Genomic DNA, 20,424 nt, shown 5'->3' on the forward strand with positions numbered 1-20,424 from the left:
AATGACACATGCGTACCATCCGAACGCATGCAAAAACATGCCCCTGCGTACACAATGTTAAAGATATGTACGCATGACGCAAGCAGATGTATGCAGATCATACGCTGCGCACAGAAACACTAATGTAAACGCGGCCTAAGGGCTTGCTCACACGAGAGTATAAACTGGAAGAGTGCAATGCGAGGCAGTGATCATCTGCAAGTTTTTCCTCAATCCAATTGGACTGAGAAAAATAAATTGCAGCAAGCTGCGAGCGGATGCGAGAATCTGATTGTACTCGCCAGTGCAAGTCCATAGGTGCAAGAAAAATAAATAATTGGATGGCTCACAGACCATGCATGTGCAGTCTGATTTTTATGCACACATCTCAAAAGGAAACAATACATTTCATCAGCAAAGTGTCATGGTTAGGAAATGGTTAATGTCCTGATCTCTCAGGGTTAATTTTGCTGGCCCCCCTTTCGTTCTAGGAGGGGTATTTATACTCACTCCAGACTAGGATTCGCTGTCAGCTATACTTTCTGTTCTAGTCTGTGTGCCCCCCTCCCATCCCCTAGCACCCCCCCCCTCCCGAGTGTGTGCCAGGATTGCAATTGTTTTCCTTGCTCTCCATGCATTACTCTGTTTGTTTGTTCTTCTGGATTTCTGACCTCTAGCTTCACTTCTGACAATCCCGTCTCACCCCTTTGGTACTTCGTGATCTCCTGGCTCTGATCTTAGCTCGTTTGACTACTCGTGTTTATCCTTTTCTCTGTTCCCCGGCGTCTGGCTCTGCCCCTGATCTCCTCCCACTCTGTCACATGGTTCAGGTCCTGTTTGTACCTAGTTAGTAACCCGGCATTTTGCTCAGCTCCCTTGCTGCTGTGTGCTGTGTTTCCAACAGCAGTATTACCCGGGAGGTGTGACACAAAGTACCGTAAATTCACAGCCAGTAACTTATGAAGCGGCATTGTCAGAACATCACTCCATAGATTGCAGTAGAGAGTCAAAGTTGCTGGCTCCCTCCAGACCCGGGGGCTCTGAGCAGCGGTGACATCAGTAACTACACTGCTCAGAGTCACAGAGTCTCATAGAAGCCAGCATGACTCATCGACTCTGATGGGTGGTATAGTTACTGATGTCCCCCTCTCCCGTGCGCCCAAACAGGGGTTTACCCCAACATATGGGGTATCAGCGTACTCAGTACAAATTGGACAACAACTTTTGGGGTCCAATTTCTCCTGTTACCCTTGGGAAAATACAAAACTGGGGGTTAAAAAATAATTTTTGTGGAAAAAAATATTGTTTATTTTCACGGCTCTGAATTATAAACTGTAGTGAAACACTTGGAGGTTCAAAGCTCTCACAACACATCTAGATGAGTTCCTTAGGGGGTCTACTTTCCAAAATGGTGTCACTTGTGGGGGGTTTCAGTGTTTAGGCACATCAGTGGCTCTCCAAACGCAACATGGCGTCCCATCTCAATTCCTGTCAATTTTGCATTGAAAAGTCAAACGGCGCTCCTTCCCTTCCGAGCTCTCCCATGCGCCCAAACAGTGGTTTACCCCCACATATGGGGTATCAGCGTACTCAGGACAAATTGTACAACAACTTTTGGGGTCCAATTTCTCCTGTTACCCTTGGTAAAATAAAACAAATTGGAGCTAAAGTTAATTTTTTTGTGAAAAAAAAAAGTTAAATGTTCATTTTTATTTAAACATTCCAAAAATTCCTGTTAAACACCTGAAGGGTTAATAAACTTCATGAATATGGTTTTGAGCACCTTGAGATGTGCAGTTTTTAGAATGGTGTCACACTTGGGTATTTTCTATCATATAAACCCCTCAAAATGACTTCAAATGACATGTGGTCCCTAAAAAAAAAATGGTGTTGTAAAAATTAGAAATTGCTGGTCAACTTTTAACCCTTATAACTCCCTAAAAAAAAAAAAATTTTGGTTCCAAAATTGTGCTGATGTAAAGTAGACATGTGGGAAATGTTACTTATTAAGTATTTTGTGTGACATATCTCTGTGATTTAATTGCATAAAAATTCAAAGTTGGAAAATTGAGAAATTTTCAAAATTTTCGTCAAATTTCCGATTTTTTCACAAATAAACGCAGGAAATATCAAAGAAATTTTACCACTATCATGAAGTACAATATGTCACGAGAAAACAGTGTCAGAATCACCGGGATCCGTAGAAGCGTTCCAGAGTTATAACCTCATAAATGGACAGTGGTCAGAATTGTAAAAATTGGCCCGTCATTAACGTGCAAACCACCCTTGGGGGTAAAGGGGGTAAAGGGACACTGTCACCTGAATTTGGAGGGAACAATCTTCAGCCATGGAGGCGGGGTTTTTGGGTGTTTCATTCACCCTTTCCTTACCCGCTGGCTGCATGCTGGCTGCAATACTGTATTGAAGTTCATTCTCTGTCCTCCATAGTACACGCCTGCACAAGGCAAGATTGCACCTTGTGCAGGCATGTACTACGGAGGACAGAGAATGAACTTCAATCCAATATTGCAGCCAGCATGCAGCCAGCGGGTAAGGAAAGGGTGAATCAAAAACCCCAAAACCCCGCCTCCATGGCTGAAGATTGTTCCCTCCAAATTCAGGTGACAGTGTCCCTTTAAATTTATCCATTGGTTGTATATATTATTCTTTTGAAAGCAGAAACCCTCCGAAATGTGTCTTAGGTTAAGAAAATAAATTGTCATCAATGCAGAAATATTGATCAGTTAAAGGCAACCTGTCACCCCCAAAAATCGTAGATGAGCTAAGGCCACCAGCATCAGGGGCTAATCTACAATGTTCTGTAATGCTGTAGATAAGCCCCCGATGTAACCTGAAAGGTAAGAAAAACAGGTTATATTATACTCACCCAGGGGCGGTCCTGCTGTGGTCCGGGTCCGATGGGCGTCGCGGTCCGGCGCCTCCTAGCTTCATACAATGGTGTCCTCTTCTTGTCTTTCTGCCGCGGCTCCGGCGCAGGCGCACTTTGTCTGCTCTGTTGAGCGCAGAGCAAAGTACTGCAGTGCGCTGGCGCCGGGCCTCTTTGACCTTTCCCGGCGCCTGCGCACTGCAGTACTTTGCTCTGCCCTCAACAGGGCAGACAAAGTGCGCCTGCGCTAGAGCCGCAGCAGGAAGACAAGAAGCGATTTCTCATTTTTACAATAAAATTTACAAACCCATTTTTTTTTTCTTTTTTAGGCACCACCTCACATTTGAAATCAATTTGAGAGGTCTATATGGCAGAAAATACCGAAAAGTGACACCGTTTTAAAAACTGTACCCCTCAAGCTGATCAATACTACATTCAAGAAGTTTATTAACCCTTCAGGTACTTCAAAGGAGCAGAAGCAACGTGGAAGGAAAAAAAATGAACATTTCACTTTTTAGTCACAAAAATGATCTTTTAGCAACAATTTTTTTTTATTTTCACAAGGTTAAATGAGAAAATGGACAAATTAAGTTGTTGTACAATTTCTCCCGATTACACCGATACCCCATATCTAGGGGAATACCACTGTTTGGGTGCACGGCAGAGCTTGGAAGGGAAGGAGCGCCGTTTGACTTTTTCAAACCAAAATTGGCTGCAATTGAGATCGGATGCCATGTCACGTTTGGAGAGCCCCTGATGTGCCTAAACAGTAGAAACCCCCACAAGTGACACCATTTTGGAAACTAGACCCCCCCAAGGAACTTATCTAGTTGTGTGGTGAACACTTTGAACCCCCAAGTGTTTCATTAAACTTTATAATGCCCAGGCGTGAGAAAAAAGAAAAAAAAAAAAAATCACATTATTTCCACAAACATGATTTTTTAGTCCCCAATTTTATATTTCCCCCAAGGGTAACAGGAGAAATTGGACCCCAAACGTTGTTGCCCAATTTGTCCTGAGTACGCCAAAACCCCATATGTGTGAAAAAAATTACTGTTTGGGCGCACAAGTGCCCCTTTTTTTGTAAACTAGACCCCCAATGAACTTATCCAGATGTGCCCCTTTTTGGAACTAATCTACTGTTTCCGGAATTCGGATATGTAAATTTAAGCAAATTAGTAGTGCATGGAGGTGTGGTAGAGTTTGAAGCAATCTTTCATACACAGGCCAGGTTTTTGGGGGCAGGTGTCGCATTGATAAATGGTGTCCTCGTATTTCCCTTTTGTAATTTTTTTTTCTAGTTTGCGGAACCACCCCCGGGAAATTCTGACCTGGTACGATACAAGCACCATCAGTTCCGGAAGTACTGGGGCCCGCTCCTTCCTGAGTGCCAAATATCAGGGCCTTAACCACTACCTCCTGGAACTGAAGGTACGACGTATCGGTGTGGCCTGCACATCGTGATAGCAGGAAAGCATTGAGCATTGCCATTTGTACGATGTGCACGGCCAGCTTTTTGTGTCACACATTGGCCTTTCTCAAAGCACTGTACGGTTGGAGGAATTGATCAGAGATCAACGCCCCCCATGTTTTTGTTGTACCCCAGTACACAGTCCAGTTTGCAGGCCTGTGTAGAGGTACCTTATACAGTGCCGAGGGCGCTGCCTCACCATGTATGGTGGTCAAGAGAAGGACATCCCTCTTGTCCTTGACCAGGTGGTCACTACATTGGGCTCTGCTGTCACCCCTTCTCAGCATCTGCCCAAGTATCATTTTCGGGGGGCCTCTCTGATTTTTGCCGACAGTACCGCAGGCTGCAGTACCTCGCGCAGAGAGGGATTTGAAGAGTGGGATGCTGGTATAAAAGTTATCGGTGTAGAGATGATAACCTTTATCCAGCAGTGGATGCACCAAATCCCACACAATTTTCCACACTTACTCCCAGGACAGGGGGACATTCAGCGGGTTCAATCCTGGTGTCCTTAATTTTGTAAATTCTAAACCTGTGGGTGTACCCTGAGGTACTCTCACACAGCTTATAGTTTGATTCCATACCTGGCCTTCTTGCTGGACAGGTACTGACAGAATCTGAGCCTTCCCTTAAAATGAACTTAGGACTCATCCACGCAGATGTCCCTTTGGGGCACGTACACTTCAGTAAACCTTTTGTTGAAGTGTTTGATGACCGGCCGAACTTTGAACAGACAGTCAAAGTTGGGGTCATCTCGTCGGGGACACTTTGTACTATCGGTATAATGCAGGAATTTTGTGGATGGAGTCAAAACGCGTCTGTACATGACCATTCGGAACACTGGAGTGTTGTATAAAATATCAACACTTGAATATTCCCGAAGTTCTGGCTTCTTCAGGATCCCCATGTGAAGGACCAGGCCTCAAAACTGCATAATTTCAACTGCGTCTACAGGAGATCAGTTAGAAAATTATGAACTGAGGATTTGTGCCAAAATTGGTGAGTATATACATTAGTTTGGCCCACCATGAGGTTAACAAAATCCTCAGAGAAAAAGACTTTGAAAAAGTCTATTTCTGTGAGGCCGGTGGTGTCGAACTTGATTCCTGATTCTGCCACAAAATCAGGAATCAGTGGCTCGTAGTTTTCGGGGGGCGAAGTCCATACGGGGTCCGCAATGGGGTGCACTGGTTCATCTTCATCTTCTGGAATAGTGGGCGCTGCCTCATCTTCTGCCCTGGGACATCTGCGTGGTGGTTCCGAAGGACCCGAGGAGGAAGAGGATGGGGATGAAGAATGAGAAAAGTAAAGAAATGTGGAATCCTCTCCCTCACTATCAGTGTCGGAGGCAAGGAAAGCATATGCCTCCTCCACCAAATGGGACGAAGTGACGACTTTTTTTTAATTTTTTATTTTTGAATATGGTGCTTGTGTCAAGTACTTTATTTTTCACTGTTTGTGTGTGTGTGGGAGGGGGATAGTGTTTGGTGTAAACTTTTGTCGGAAAAGAAAAAGCTAAGAGGAAAAAAAGCCCAACCAGGGAGAAAAAAAAAAATATGATTGTGAAAAGAAAAGTGTAAAACAGCAGGCATGAGCTCTGATAAGTGAACTGTGTCACTTATCAAAGTTCGGCAGCTGCTGGATGTGCGCACGGAGGTGGCGCAAAGGGAGATGAGAAAGAAAAATGTTCATGAGTGTTGATTGGTGAACTGCGTCACCAATCAATGCTCGGCATATGCTAAATGTGCGCACGGAGGTGGCGCAAAGAGGGGTGGATGAAGAGAGATCGGGCAGGGATCAAAACAATTACGGTTGTAGTCTCTATTCTTTCTTCTGTCTTGTCCTCTTCTTTCTTCAGCAGGAACTGTGGTGTCACAGGCTTCTGTGGCACCACAAGACCCAGCACACCAGGAGATCTAGCTGTGTGACCGCTCTGCAGGAATTCGGTCACAGTGTCGCATTAAAGGTCATGACGTACTATTCCGTCCATGGCAAGACAGGCCCAGGTCACATGGACGGAATAGTACGTGGCAGAAAGGGGTTCAATAAAGACGAAGGCAGACTACAGATGTCCGTAGAAATGTTCACGCCAGTCATGTTCACAGATTGCAGATGTGACTGGTCAGGTTGAGCCTGATAGATGCATTAGTCTGGTCTGTAGGAGAGACTAGACAAGTGCCTGTTGTCACCCCCCACCTACACAAAACTGACCATTAGACTACCCTAGACAGGAAAAGCAAATTAAACATTTGGCTGACCGATTAAGACCTAAAACAGTATGCACGCATTCCAAGGTATCTGAATTCTCTTTTCAGAAAGCCTTTTTACTCCAAGCCCAGCACCACACAGACGTACCCAGCTGCCAATGCACTTAGCATGATAGTGGCACACTCAGCAGGTATTACAATGCCATCTGGACACATTGAACGGATTTAGGAACAGTGTGGAGGTGGCATCCACATCACTGCCCCATCCACATTAATAATGGAAAAAGAGAATATTAAACTCTGCTTACGATAAACTCATAGAATACAAACCATCGAGGACCATCACCCTACACACAGAGGTCCACAGACATGGGTACTGCTAGGGGCACCTTATTTGTGAGTAAATGGCACTTCTGTGGCATCATAGCGATGGTTCCTCCTTTTACTTGACAGAGCTGTTTCACAAGTATGGCACCGGTTCATGGCGCATGTCATAATTAACACATTGTACATCAGTGCTACTTAGTGAGGGAGAGCTGAGAAGGAACTTCTTACAGAAGTGATATAATTAATATTATTTTTATTATCATTATTAATCTTTAACTTTATATAGCGCTAACATATTCAGCGGCGCTTAACAGTTTTGCACACATCATCATCGCTGTCCCCTTAGGGAAGAATATAGATTGTGAGCCCCAATCAGCATGTCTTTGGAATGTGGGAGGAAACCGGAGAACCTGGAGGAAACCCCCACAAACACAGAGAGAACGTACAAACTCCTTGCAGATGTTGTCCTTGGTGGGATTTATACCCAGGACCCCAGTGCTGCAAGACTGCAGTGCTAACCACTGAGCCACCGTGCGAGAATTTCTCTGGCTACAAAAATCTTCGCTTTACCAACATGACTGAGCCATTGGGTGTGAATGTTAAAGGAGATTTCTAAATATTCACATTTTCAGTTAATTTAGTATTTTAGAATAGTCTGAAACATTTAAGTGATACCCTCCCTACTTGATGCCCTGCAGGTCCCGTTTGATCGCTCATCAGGTCCCCGCTGGTCTCTGCTTCTTGTCACTCATAAGACTTGACTGATCACTGTAGCTAGGGTTGGACATCGTGTGGTGCGTCAGGAAGCAGAGACAGCGGAATGGGACCTGCGATGGAACAAGGACAGCGAGTGTAATTTTACCAACGGATTTTGGGTCGCAATGTAGTAGTGTAGTGTCAGGAAGCTGGGATTGTGTCATTGGTCATGTGTCTTTCAACAGGATAATTACCCCAAACATACTCCAAGACGCATGCAGAAATGGATGGAAACAAAGCACTGGAGACATCTGTAGTGGTAGCAATCAGCTCGGATCTAAATCCTATTGAACACCTGTGGAGAGAACTTAAAATTGCTGTTGGGAGAAGGAGCCTTCAAATATGAGAGACCTGGAGCAGTTTGCAAAAGAAGAGTGGTCCAAAATTACAGATGAGAGGTGCAAGAAGGTTATTGATGGTTATAGGAAGCGACTGATTGCACTTATTTAGTCCAAACGGTGTGCAGCCAAATATTAAATTGCCAACAATTTTGTCTGGCCCATTTTTGGGGGTTTAGTGTGAAATTAAAAATATATTTCGGACTACAATACGCACCAGACCATAAGATGCACCCCAAATTTTCAGAAGGAAAATAGGGGGAGATGGAAGCTAATGTGTCAAATGAGGGTCTGTTTTACAGTCCAAATTCAGCTTAGGCTACTTTCACACTAGCGTTAACTGCAATCCGCCGCAATGCGTCGTTTTGCAGAAAAAACGCATCCTGCAAAAGTGCTTGCAGGATGCGTTTTTTCCCCATAGACTTGTATTGACAACGCATTGCGACGGATTGCCACACGTCGCATCCGTCGTGCGACGGATGTGTTGTGTTTCTGCGGACCGTCGGGAGCAAAAAACGCTACATGTAAAGTTTTTTGCTCCTGATGGACCGCTTTTTCCGACCGCGCATGCGCGGCCGGAACTCCGCCCCCACCTCCCCGCACCTTACAATGGGGCAGCGGATGCGCCGGAGAAATGCATCCGCTGCCTCCATTGTGCAATGCGTTAAACGCTAGCGTCGGAATCTCTGCCCGACGCATTGCGACGGGGAGATTCCGACGCTAGTGTGAAAGTAGCCTTACTGGGAAGGGGTGGGGGGAGATAATAGGCAGCGCTGGTGGAGTGGGGGGTTGCAGGGGGTGTTCGGTGGTCCGGCAATATGACTCCCATCCCAGACTGGTGTGGCAGGTTCGGCGGTGGTCATGGTACGGGCCCTGATGCCGATGCGCTTAGCTCATCTTCGATTTTGGGGGGTCAGGTTCCCTTTAATTTACAATGAATGATGCTGTATGAGGACTTTTTTTTCCTGTGCGCTGAACGGGAGTTTTTAAAAAATACCATTTTGAGGTATAGATAACATATTGATCACTTTTTTATTGCATTTTTTTAGGAAGCGCAAGAACAAAATAAACTAGAAAGTGACATTCTGGGCTTTTACCAACATGGCAGCAACAGAGGCTTTCAGCAGGCCACAAAGGGTAGCGTGGTTTAGTAGCTGCCATAACTCATTGAAATTTAAAGGGCTAAGAGCAGCCATCAGCGGTAGCTCTGGTGATAAAGACTTAGGGCAACGTAAAAAAGAAACAAACAAAGCAAAACATACCTTTTTAATAAAACAAAGGTATAAGTGACAGATAAAACAGGATATCCTGGCACTGCGGGTAGATAACATATACACATATCTATAGTAGGGGCGGAAAGATCACGAAAGAAGGTGGGCCTACTGCAGCTAGACATGTGTCTAAGGATGCTACAGAAGAGGAGCGGAGGAAGGCAAAAATAAAGTTTTTTTTTTTTATGTTTTGGCAAACAGAATGGACATTATACAAGGAAGGGACCCGGGATGGGAGTCATTATACCAGGAAGGAGCGCAGGATGGCAGAAATTATAGGATGGGGGACATTATTACAGTAAGGAGCCCAGGATAAGGGACATAATGGGAAGGGGCCTAGGATGAGATACATTATTACAGGATGGGGCCAGAACACAGGCAATAATTACAGAAATGGGCCAAGATAGGAGAATTATTACAGGAATGTGCCTTGATGGAAACACTATTACACACTTGTCTTCATAGAATTTACATCTCACAGACATGGAGGTGGGGACCAGAGTCCAGATTTTTCACCGGGGCACTTGGGACTCCAGTTACACCACTACTCTATAGGACAAGACTGTATCATTAAATTTCCTAGAAGTTTTTCACTTTTGGATTTTGAAATAGTTTTGATTCCCAGGAAAGTTTTTACCTCCAATCAACAAAAACCAAATGAATATACAATTGAAAACCATATGCAGGCTTATCAGCCATGGAGGGCAACATAATCACCCATACCAGGCAACCTACACATCCTTACCTAGGTGCAACTACAGCGGGTATATATATTATATATATATATATATATATATATATATATATATATATATATATATATATATATATATATATATATATATATATCCTGTGATAATTAACCCCTTCCCGACCTGTGACACAGCGTATGCGTCATGAAAGTCGGTGCCAATCCGACCTGTGACGCATATGCTGTGTCACAGAAAGATCGCGTCCCTGCAGATCCGGTGAAAGGGTTAACTCCCATTTCACCCGATCTGCAGGGACAGGGGGAGTGGTAGTTTAGCCCAGGGGGGGTGGCTTCACCCCCCCGTGGCTACGATCGCTCTGATTGGCTGTTGAAAGTGAAACTGCCAATCAGAGCGATTTGTAATATTTCACCTATTATAACTGGTGAAATATTACAATCCAGCCATGGCCGATGCTGCAATATCATCGGCCATGGCTGGAAACACTAATGTGCCCCCTCCCCACCCCACCGATCGCCCCCCCAGCCCTCCGATCTGTCCTTTACGCTGCTCCGCTCCCCTCCGTCCTCCTATCCGCTCCCCCCGTGCTCTTGTCCGCTCACCCCCGTGCTCCAATCACCCCCCCGTGCTCCAACCACCCCCCCTGCACTCCGATCCACCCCCCTGCAGTCCGATCCACCCCCCCATGCTCCAATGCACCCCCCCGTGCTTCGATCCACCCCCCCGTGCTCCGATTTACCCCCCCATGCTCCGATCCACCCCCCCCCCCCCCCGTGCTCCCCCCCCACCCCATCATACTTACCGAGCCTCCCGTGGTCCGTGGTCTTCTTTCCTGGGCGCCGCCATCTTCCAAAATGGCGGGCGCATGCGCAGTGCGCCCGCCGAATCTGCCGGCTGGCAGATTCGTTTCAAGTGCATTTTGATCACTGCGATAAAACCTATCGCAGTGATCAAAATAAAAAAAATACTGAATGACCTCCCCCCCTTTGTCACCCCCGAAGGTAGGGACAATAATAAAATAAAGATTTTTTTTTTTTCTTCCACTAAGGTTGGGGTAAGAATTAGGGTTAGGGTTAGGGGTAGGGGTAGGGTTAGGGGTAGGGTTAGGGGTAGGGTTAGGGTTTCGGTATGTGCACACGTATTCTGGTCCTCTGCGGATTTTTCTGCTGCGGATTTGATAAATCCGCAGTGCTAAACCGCTGCAGATTTATGGCAGATTTACCGCGGTTTTTCTGCGCATTTCACTGCGGTTTTACAACTGCGATTTTCTATTGTAGCAGTTGTAAAACCGCTGCGGAATCCGCAGAAAGAAGCGACATGCTGCGGAATGTAAACCGCTGCGTTTCCGTGCAGTTTTTCTGCAGCATGTGTACAGCGATTTTTGTTTTCCATAGGTTTACATTGAACTGTAAACTCATGGGAAGCTGCTGCGGATCCGCAGCGTTTTCCGCAGCGTGTGCACATACCTTTAGAATTAGGCTATGTGCACACGGTGCGGATTTGGCTGCGGATCCGCAGCAGTGTTCCATCAGGTTTACAGTACCAAGTATACCTATGGAAAACCAAATCCGCTGTGCCCATGGTGCGGAAAATACCGCGCGGAAACGCTGCGTTGTATTTTCCGCAGCATGTCAATTCTTTGTGCGGATTCCGCGGCGTTTTACACCTGTTCCTCAATAGGAATCCGCAGGTGAAATCCGCACAAAAAACACTGGAAATCCACGGTAAATCCGCAGGTAAAACGTAGTGCCTTTTACCAGCGGATTTTTCAAAAATGGTGCGAAAATATCTCACGAATCCGCAATGTGGGCACATAGCCTTAGGGTTAGGGTTGGAATTAGGGTTGTGGTTAGGGTTAGGGGTGTGTTGGGGTTAGGGTTGTGGTTAGGGTTGTGATTAGGGTTATGGCTACAGTTGGGATTAGGGTTAGGGGTGTTTTGGGGTTAGTGTTGGAGGTAGAATTGAGGGGTTTCCACTGTTTAGGCACATCAGGGGTCTCCAAACGCAACATGGCGCCACCATTGATTCCAGCCAATCTTGTCAAATGGTGCTCCCTCACTTCCGAGCCCCGACGTGTGCCCAAACAGTGGTTTACCCCCACATATGGGGTACCAGCATACTCAGGACAAACTGCGCAACAATTACTGGGGTCCAATTTCTCCTGTTACCCTTGTGAAAATAAAAAAATGCTTGCTAAAACATCATTTTTGAGGAAAGAAAAATGATTTTTTATTTTCACGGCTCTGCGTTGTAAACGTCTGTGAAGCACTTGGGGGTTCAAAGTGCTCAACACATATCTAGATAAGTTCCTTGGGGGGTCTAGTTTCTAAAATGGGTCACTTGCGGGGGGGTTTCTATTGTTTAGGCACACCAGGGGCTCTGCAAACGCAACGTGACACCCGCAGACCATTCCATCAAAGTCTGCATTTCAAAAGTCACTACTTCACTTCTGAGCCCCGACGTGTGCCCAAACAGTGGTTTACCCCCACACATGGGGTATCAGCGTACTCAGGAGAAACTGGACAACAAATATTGGGGTCCAATTTCTCCTGTAACCCTTGGGAAAATAAAAAATTCTGGGCTAAATAATTATTTTTGAGGAAAGAAAACGTATTTATTATTTTCACGGCTCTGCGTTATAAACTTCTGTGAAGCACTTGGGGGTTCAAAGTGCTCACCACACATCTAGATAAGTTCCTTTCGGGGTCTAGTTTCCAAAATGGGGTCACTTGTTGGGGGTTTCTACTGTTTAGCCACATCAAGGGCTCTGCAAACGCAACGTGACGCCCGCAGAGCATTCCATTAAAGTCTGCATTTCAAAACGTCACTACTTCACTTCCGAGCCCCAGCATGTGCCCAAACAGTAGTTTACCCCCACATATGGGGTATCACCGTACTCAGGAGAAACTGGACAACAACTTTTGGGGTCAAATTTCTCCTGTTACCCTTGGGAAAATAAAAAATTGCAGGCTAAAAGATCATTTTTGATAAAATAATTTTTTATTTTATTTTCATGGCTCTGCGTTATAAACTTCTGTGAAGCACTTGGGGGTTCAAAGTCCTCACCACACATCTAGATTAGTTCCTTTGGGGGTCTAGTTTCCAAAATGGGGTCATTTGTGGGGGATCTCCAATGTTTAGGCACACAAGGGCTCTCCAAACGAGACATGGTGTCCGCTAATGATTGGAGCTAATTTTCCATTTAAAAAGCCAAATGGCGTGCCTTCCCTTCCGAGCCCTGCCGTGCGCCCAAACAGTGGTTTACCCCCACATATGGGGTATCAGCGTACTCAGGACAAACTGGACAATAACATTTGGGGTCCAATTTCTCCTAATACCCTTGCCAAAATAGGAAATTCCAGGCTAAAAATCATTTTTGAGGAAAGAAAAGTTATTTTTTATTTTCTTGGCTCTGCGTTATAAACTTCTGTGAAGCAGCTGGGGGTTTAAAGTGCTCAATATGCATCTAGATAAGTTCCTTGGGGGGTCTAGTGTCCAAAATGGGGTCACTTGTGGGGGAGCTCCAATGTTTAGGCACACAGGGGCTCTCCAAACGCGACATGGTGTCCGCTAACAATTGGAGCTAATTTTCCATTCAAAAAGTCAAATGGCGCGCCTTCCCTTCCGAGCCCTGCCGTGTGCCCAAACAGTGGTTTACCCCCACATATAAAGTATCGGCATACTCGGGAGAAATTGCCCAACAAATTGTAGGATCCATTTTATCCTATTGCCCATGTAAAAATGAAAAAATTGAGGCGAAAAGATATTTTTTGTGAAAAAAAAGTACTTTTTCATTTTTACAGATCAATTTGTGAAGCACCTGAGGGTTTAAAGTGCTCACTAGGCATCTAGATAAGTTCCTTGGGGGGTCTAGTTTCCAAAATGGGGTCACTTGTGGGGGAGCTCCAATATTTAGGCACACAGAGGCTCTCCAAACGCGACATGGTGTCCGCTAACGATGGAGATAATTTTTCATTCAAAAAGTCAAATGGCGCTCCTTCCCTTCCGAGCCTTACCATGTGCCCAAACAGTGGTTTACCCCCACATGTGAGGTATCGGTGTACTCAGGAGAAATTGCCCAACAAATTTTAGGATCCATTTTATCCTGTTGCCCATGTGAAAATGAAAAAAATGAGGCTAAAAGAATTTTTTTGTGAAAAAAAAGTACTTTTTCATTTTTACGGATCAATTTGTGAAGCACCTGGGGGTTCAAAGTGCTCACTATGCATCTAGATAAGTTTCGTTGGGGTGTCTAGTTTCCAAAATGGGGTCACTTGTGGGGGAGCTCCAATTTTTAGGCACACGGGGGCTCTCCAAACGTGACATGGTGTCCGCTAAAGAGTGGAGCCAATTTTTCATTCAAAAAGTCAAATGGCGCTCCTTCCCTTCCAAGCCCTGCCGTGCGCCCAAACAGTGGTTTACCCCCACATATGAGGTATCAGCGTACTCAGGACAAATTGGACAACAACTTTCGTGGTTCAGTTTCTCCTTTTACCATTGTGAAATCAAAAAAATTGTTGCTAAAAGATAATTTTTGTGACTAAAAAGTTAAATGTTCATTTTTTCCTTCCATGTTGCTTCTGCTGCTGTGAAGCACCTGAAGGGTTAATAAACTTCTTGAATGTGGTTTTGTGCACCTTGAGGGGTGCAGTTTTTAGAATGGTGTCACTTTTGGGTATTTTCAGCCATATAGACCCTGTAAACTGACTTCAAATGTGAGGTGGTCCCTAAAAAAAATGGTTTTGTAAATTCCGTTGTAAAAATGAGAAATCGCTGGTCAAATTTTAACCCTTATAACTTCCTAGCAAAAAAAAATTTTGTTTCCAAAATTGTGCTGATGTAAAGTATACATGTGGGAAATGTTATTTATTAACTGTTTTGTGTCACATAACTCTCTGGTTTAACAGAATAAAAATTCAAAATGTGAAAATTGCGAAATTTTCAACATTTTCGCCAAATTTCCGTTTTTATCACAAATAAACGCATAATTTATTGACCTAAATTTACCACTAACATGAAGCCCAATATGTCATGAAAAAACAATCTCAGAACCGCTAGGATCCGTTGAAGCGTTCCTGAGTTATTACCTCATAAAGGGACACTGGTCAGAATTGCAAAAAACGGCAAGGTCTTTAAGGTCAAAATAGGCTGGGTCATGAAGGGGTTAAGGTTCACTGCTGGAGATGTTGCATTCAAGTTAGGCCTCTTTCACACTTCAGTCTTTTGGCGTCAGTTTGAATCCGCCGTTTTCGTCAAATACCGGATCCGCCTTTTTTTGGGGCGGATCCGCTATTTTCCCATAGACTTGCATTAGCGACGGATTGTGGCGGATGGTCGTCCGTTCCATCAGCCATGTGACGGATCCGTCAAAATTTGGCGGACGTCGTCTAGACACTGATGGACATCGTTACATTTTTTTGTCTGCGCCGAAATGGCGGTTCGCGACGGATCCGTCACGTCCGCCATTTCCTAGAATGGCCACCTATAGGCGATGGATCCGTCGCCCCAATCCGTTTTTTCAATTGAGCATGCTCCAAAAAGTTGATACTTTTCCCCAGACAACCCCAAAACTATATAAACAGGACAGCTGGGCTTCATTCCTCAATGTGCCATCAAGCAGAGAAGAAGCAGAGAGAGAACACAGTGCCAGCCAGCAAGACAGACCCTGCCCGAACGATGACTGCCAACCGATTAGCCTCAAAAGTGAAATCCGCACATATCTTCACAATATTTGCCAGTACTCCTTCCATCTCTGCCACTTTCTCTACAACCTTTCAAAGATGTGGTGTAAATACACTGTATATATAGTTTGCCAGTAGTTTCCAGTAGCCAGTCACATTTCCCAGTACTTTGTGTTAGCCAATCACATTGAGATCCTCGGTTTTTAAAAAAACGGATCCGTCAAAAAACGGTTCCAACGGATGTAAAAACGGTCACAACGGTTCTAACGGATCCGTTTTTTTTACGCATCCGTGTAACAGATCCGTCAAAAAAACGGATCTGTTAGAACCGTTTTCTCAACAATTTTGACGGATCCGTCACGATGTCGGAGCAGACTGACGCCAAACAACTGAAGTGTGAAAGAAGCCTTAGGCTAGGTTCACATTGCGTTAGGACAATCCGTTTAGCGCATAGGCTAACGGACTGTGCTAATGCAATGTCCCAAAAGGGATCGCGTTTGCTGGTCCCAAAAGGGATCGCGTTTGCCGATCCCGCTAGCGCAGATGCCCGATCTGCGCTAACGAGGAATGGACCTCGAACGCTGCAAGCAGCGTTCGAGGTCCGTCACTCAAATGACGGCACATCGCTAGTGCACGCCCATTGTGGGCGTGCGCTAGCGATGCGTTCGCCATTGCAAGCAATGGCGGCGTTAACGGACTATGACGCAGTGTAACGTAGTCCGTTTAACGGGTTCACACAACGCAGTGTGAACCTAGCCTTACGCCATTGACCCTACCAGTCAGGTCAGGCAATGCACACAGCCCTACCAGCCATGAAGGACAATATATGCACCCATCTGCCACACAAGGGCATACAGGTTCACCCCTATTGGCCAAGCTGGGGTGTTCTGTTTTTTATAAACAGAATACATGGTGCACCTGAATACACAAAGCCATGATAGAATACATACACCCATATACCCTCCAGATCATCTGTGCAACCCACATCCCCACATCATGATCTGGAAAAAGGCACAACCCATAGCAGAGGTGTCGGAGAATGGCAGGACCTACAGCAGGAAGGACAGAGAATGGCAGCATCTATAGCAGGCAGGACCTATAGCAGAGGTGTTGGAGAACGGCAGGACCTATAGAAGGCAAAGCCTATAGCAGTGGTGCCAGAGAATGGCAGGACCTATAGCTGGCAGGACGGAGAATGCCAGGACCTATTTCAGACGTGCTGGAGAATGGCAGGACCTATAGCAGTGGTACCAGAGAACGGCAGGACCTATAGCAGACAGGACCTATAACAGGCAGGACGGAGAATGGCAGCACTTATGGCAGACAGGACCTATAGCAGGCAGGACGGAGAATGGCAGGACCTATAGCTGGCAGGACGGTGAATGGCAGCACTTATAGCAGACAGGACCTATAGCAGGCAGGATGGAGAATGGCAGGACCTATAGCAGACAGGACCTGTAGCAGGCAGGACGGAGAATGGCAGGACCTATAGCAGACAGGACCTATAGCTGGCAGGACGGAGAATGCCAGGACCTATTTCAGACGTGCTGGAGAATGGCAGGACCTATAGCAGACAGGACGGAGAATGCCAGGACCTATTTCAGACGTGCTGGAGAATGGCAGGACCTATAGCAGTGGTACCAGAGAACGGCAGGACCTATAGCAGACAGGACCTATAGCAGGCAGGACGGAGAATGGCAGCACTTATAGCAGACAGGACCTATAGCAGGCAGGACGGAGAATGGCAGCACTTATAGCAGACAGGACCTATAGCAGGCAGGACGGAGAATGGCAGGACCTATAGCAGACAGGACCTGTAGCAGGCAGGACGGAGAATGGCAGGACCTATTTCAGACGTGCTGGAGAATGGCAGGACCTATTTCAGACGTGCTGGAGAATGGCAGGACCTATAGCAGACAGGACCTGTAGCAGGCAGGACGGAGAATGGCAGCACTTATAGCAGACAGGACCTATAGCAGGCAGGACGGAGAATGGCAGCACTTATAGCAGACAGGACCTATAGCAGGCAGGACGGAGAATGGCAGGACCTATTTCAGACGTGCTGGAGAATGGCAGGACCTATAGCAGGCAGGACGGAGAATGGCAGGACCTATGGCACACAGGACCTATAGCAGGCAGGACCTATGGCACACAGGAGCTATGGCAGGCAGGACCTATGGCAGACAGGACCTATGGCACACAGGAGCTATGGCACACAGGACCTATAGCAGGCAGGACGGAGAATGGCAGGACCTATAGCAGGCAGGACGGAGAATGGCAGGACCTATAGCAGGCAGGACGGAGAATGGCAGCACTTATAGCAGGCAGGACCTATGGCAGATGTGCTGGAGAATCCCTGGCACGCCCTAGGAGATGAGCTGTAGATAAAGCCGGCAGCTGTGCGGACCGCAGCATCTGTATAGGGCCATTGTGCCCGTGTATGAGCGCGCACACGGAGTGCCACTTACCCCTCCACACCACAGCCACCACCAGCACCAGGGTGAAGCCAAGTCGTGGCATCCTGAGCGCGCTCCTGTAGGACGGTCAGCGGAGGAGAGGCCGGGGATCTGGGCGCAGCATGCAGAGGGTGCACGGAGCCGCGGCCGTAGGGCAGACAGTCAGCAGCGGTGTGATTCTCTCTGGCGGCGGGAGGGGGAGCTCTCAGTCCCCGCCCAGCGCTACAGTCTCACAGGATGCTGCTGATCACGGTAACGACGAGAAACAGCCGCACCGCAATAATACCGAGCGTGCACCGCGAGTGAGGGCTCCGCAGACCACCCTCCCCTGGCAGGCGTGCAGAGTGCGGCCGCAGAGGGCGCCTGCCGGTCACACGCACATACCGGCCGCGGGTCGTCTATAAATAGCAGGGAGCACGGACAGGGCGGCACAGGGATTCCCCTACAGTCACGGCGTGACATCAGTGTGTCAGGGCACCGCAGCAGGAGCCGCTCTCAGTAATGGCCTCCCTTTGTTGCAGTTGCACGCTGTATAACCGGGCATTATTGCCCCAGGGTTCCCGTGCTGTAATTCCACAGGGCGGAGGGGAAATAACGCTGCAGATTCCAGATAAGGAGCATCTCCCAAATCCAACACTGGCTTGCGAGACTTGCTGCGGATTTCTAGGTGTTAGCTGCGGATTTCTAGGTGTTAGCTGCGGATTTTTATGCTCTGATTTGCTGCAGATTTTACCCTTTGCAAAGCAAAGCCACGATGGAGTCCACACAAAGAACTGCAGATGTTCTGCATGGAGAGCAACCCAGGCTCGGACTGTCCCACGGGAGAGCAGGAGAATCCTCGGTGAGCCCCTGTGCCACCGGGGACAGTCAGTACATGGCACACTATATACCGGCATCTTATTCATGCAACAATCTACCCCGCTCATTATATACATTTGTGATGGAGGATAATGTCACATCTGCATGTAGCTGAAAAGTGGGGCCCTGAAGCTGGTTACTGGTGGGCTCTTGGTACCCCAGTCCGACACTGAACACCCTAAACTTCAGGAAATCTGCAGCGTATATGCAATGTATGCACATATAATGAGGGTCAGAAAATCTTTTTAAAGCCCAAGTATACAGCTGTGAGCTGATATTAATAGCCCGGGAAGCTCCATAGGGATTACCCCCTTCCCAGGCTGTAAACATCTGCCCCCAGCTGTCTGCTATCCCTCTGCTGGTCAATAAAATGTCAAGGGACCCCACATCATTTTTTTTTTTTCAGAAATTAATTTAATAAAGTACATATAAGTAAGCTACACACACAAAGCACTGATTATACATCTCACTCACATATTTATCTGTCGTTCTGTATCATATATATATATACATACACACACAAACATGCATACAGTACAGACCAAAACTTTGGACACACCTCATTTAAAGATTTTTCTGTATTTTCATGACTGTGAAAATTGTACATTCATACTGAAGGCATCAAAACTATGAATTAACACGTGCAATTATATACTTAACAAAAAAGTGTGAAACAACTGAAATTATGTCTTATATTCTAGATGTTAGGGCTGGCGGAACGCACCGAGTAAATATGGAGATAATATTGGTGCGTTTGCAGCACAGGGTCCACCGTGCAGGAGTGGAACCTGCTGCTAGTAAATGGCGGCACTATATGACTGTATTACGCCTGAACAGACACGGGTTCTGTCACCCGGTTTGTATAGGAGCGAACTCTGTTGCTTCACAGTCGCCAGGATAAAAGATAACGCTGTGCCCTGTTAACCTCACAGAGGGTCACAGCTCTGTAACGGAGCAGGTAGCATATAGTGGTCACACAGTCAGCAACAGCACTCAAACAACTCCTCTCCGGAGGTGCCGGAATTCTAGAGGCTATACGCCGGCCCTGAATTCATACACACAAACTCCTCTCAGAAGGTGCCGGAATTCTAGAGGCTATACGCCAGCCCTGAATTCATACACACAAACTTCCCTTCCGGAGGTGCTGGAATTCTAGTGGCTATACAGCCGACCCTGAGCACATGCTGACAGTGTCCACAAACATAGCTAAGCTCATACACACATGAACTTAAGTTGATACTAGCGCATGGGCGTGCCACCATGCAAACCTTTTATAGAGGAAGCTCTCCAGGACCTTCCTGTCACGCACGCGCCCAGACTGGTTGGCGCGGGCATACGGGGGTGTGGCCTCACTGGACCACAGACCAAACTTCCCTGGAAGGGGCGTAACTAAGTAGCTTCCTAGGTGTTCGCTGGAGCCTCTGATGGTGAGGTCAGACTTGTGCAATAGGAAGCTACCAGGTGCCACTCCAGGGTGATGTCT

The 20,424-nt window shown here is 46.6% G+C and overlaps 1 protein-coding gene across 4 annotated transcripts in view; it reads right to left on the reverse strand.

Moving 5' to 3' along the window:
• CD99L2 (CD99 molecule like 2) overlaps positions 1-18,718 on the reverse strand; it is a 153,866-nt gene extending 135,148 nt beyond the window's left edge. The window contains exon 1 of one of the 4 annotated variants that reach the window (XM_069747061.1): positions 18,096-18,718. In XM_069747061.1, coding sequence (XP_069603162.1) covers positions 18,096-18,147 — 52 coding nt within the window. In that variant the 5' untranslated portion in view covers positions 18,148-18,718. The remainder of the gene's footprint in view (positions 1-18,095) is intronic. The other 3 variants (XM_069747060.1, XM_069747062.1, XM_069747063.1) reach the window with 3 other exon arrangements.
• Positions 18,719-20,424: the final 1,706 nt, after the last annotated feature.

The sequence above is a fragment of the Ranitomeya imitator genome, chromosome 2, assembly GCF_032444005.1.
Source record: "Ranitomeya imitator isolate aRanImi1 chromosome 2, aRanImi1.pri, whole genome shotgun sequence".
NCBI lineage: Eukaryota > Metazoa > Chordata > Amphibia > Anura > Dendrobatidae > Ranitomeya > Ranitomeya imitator.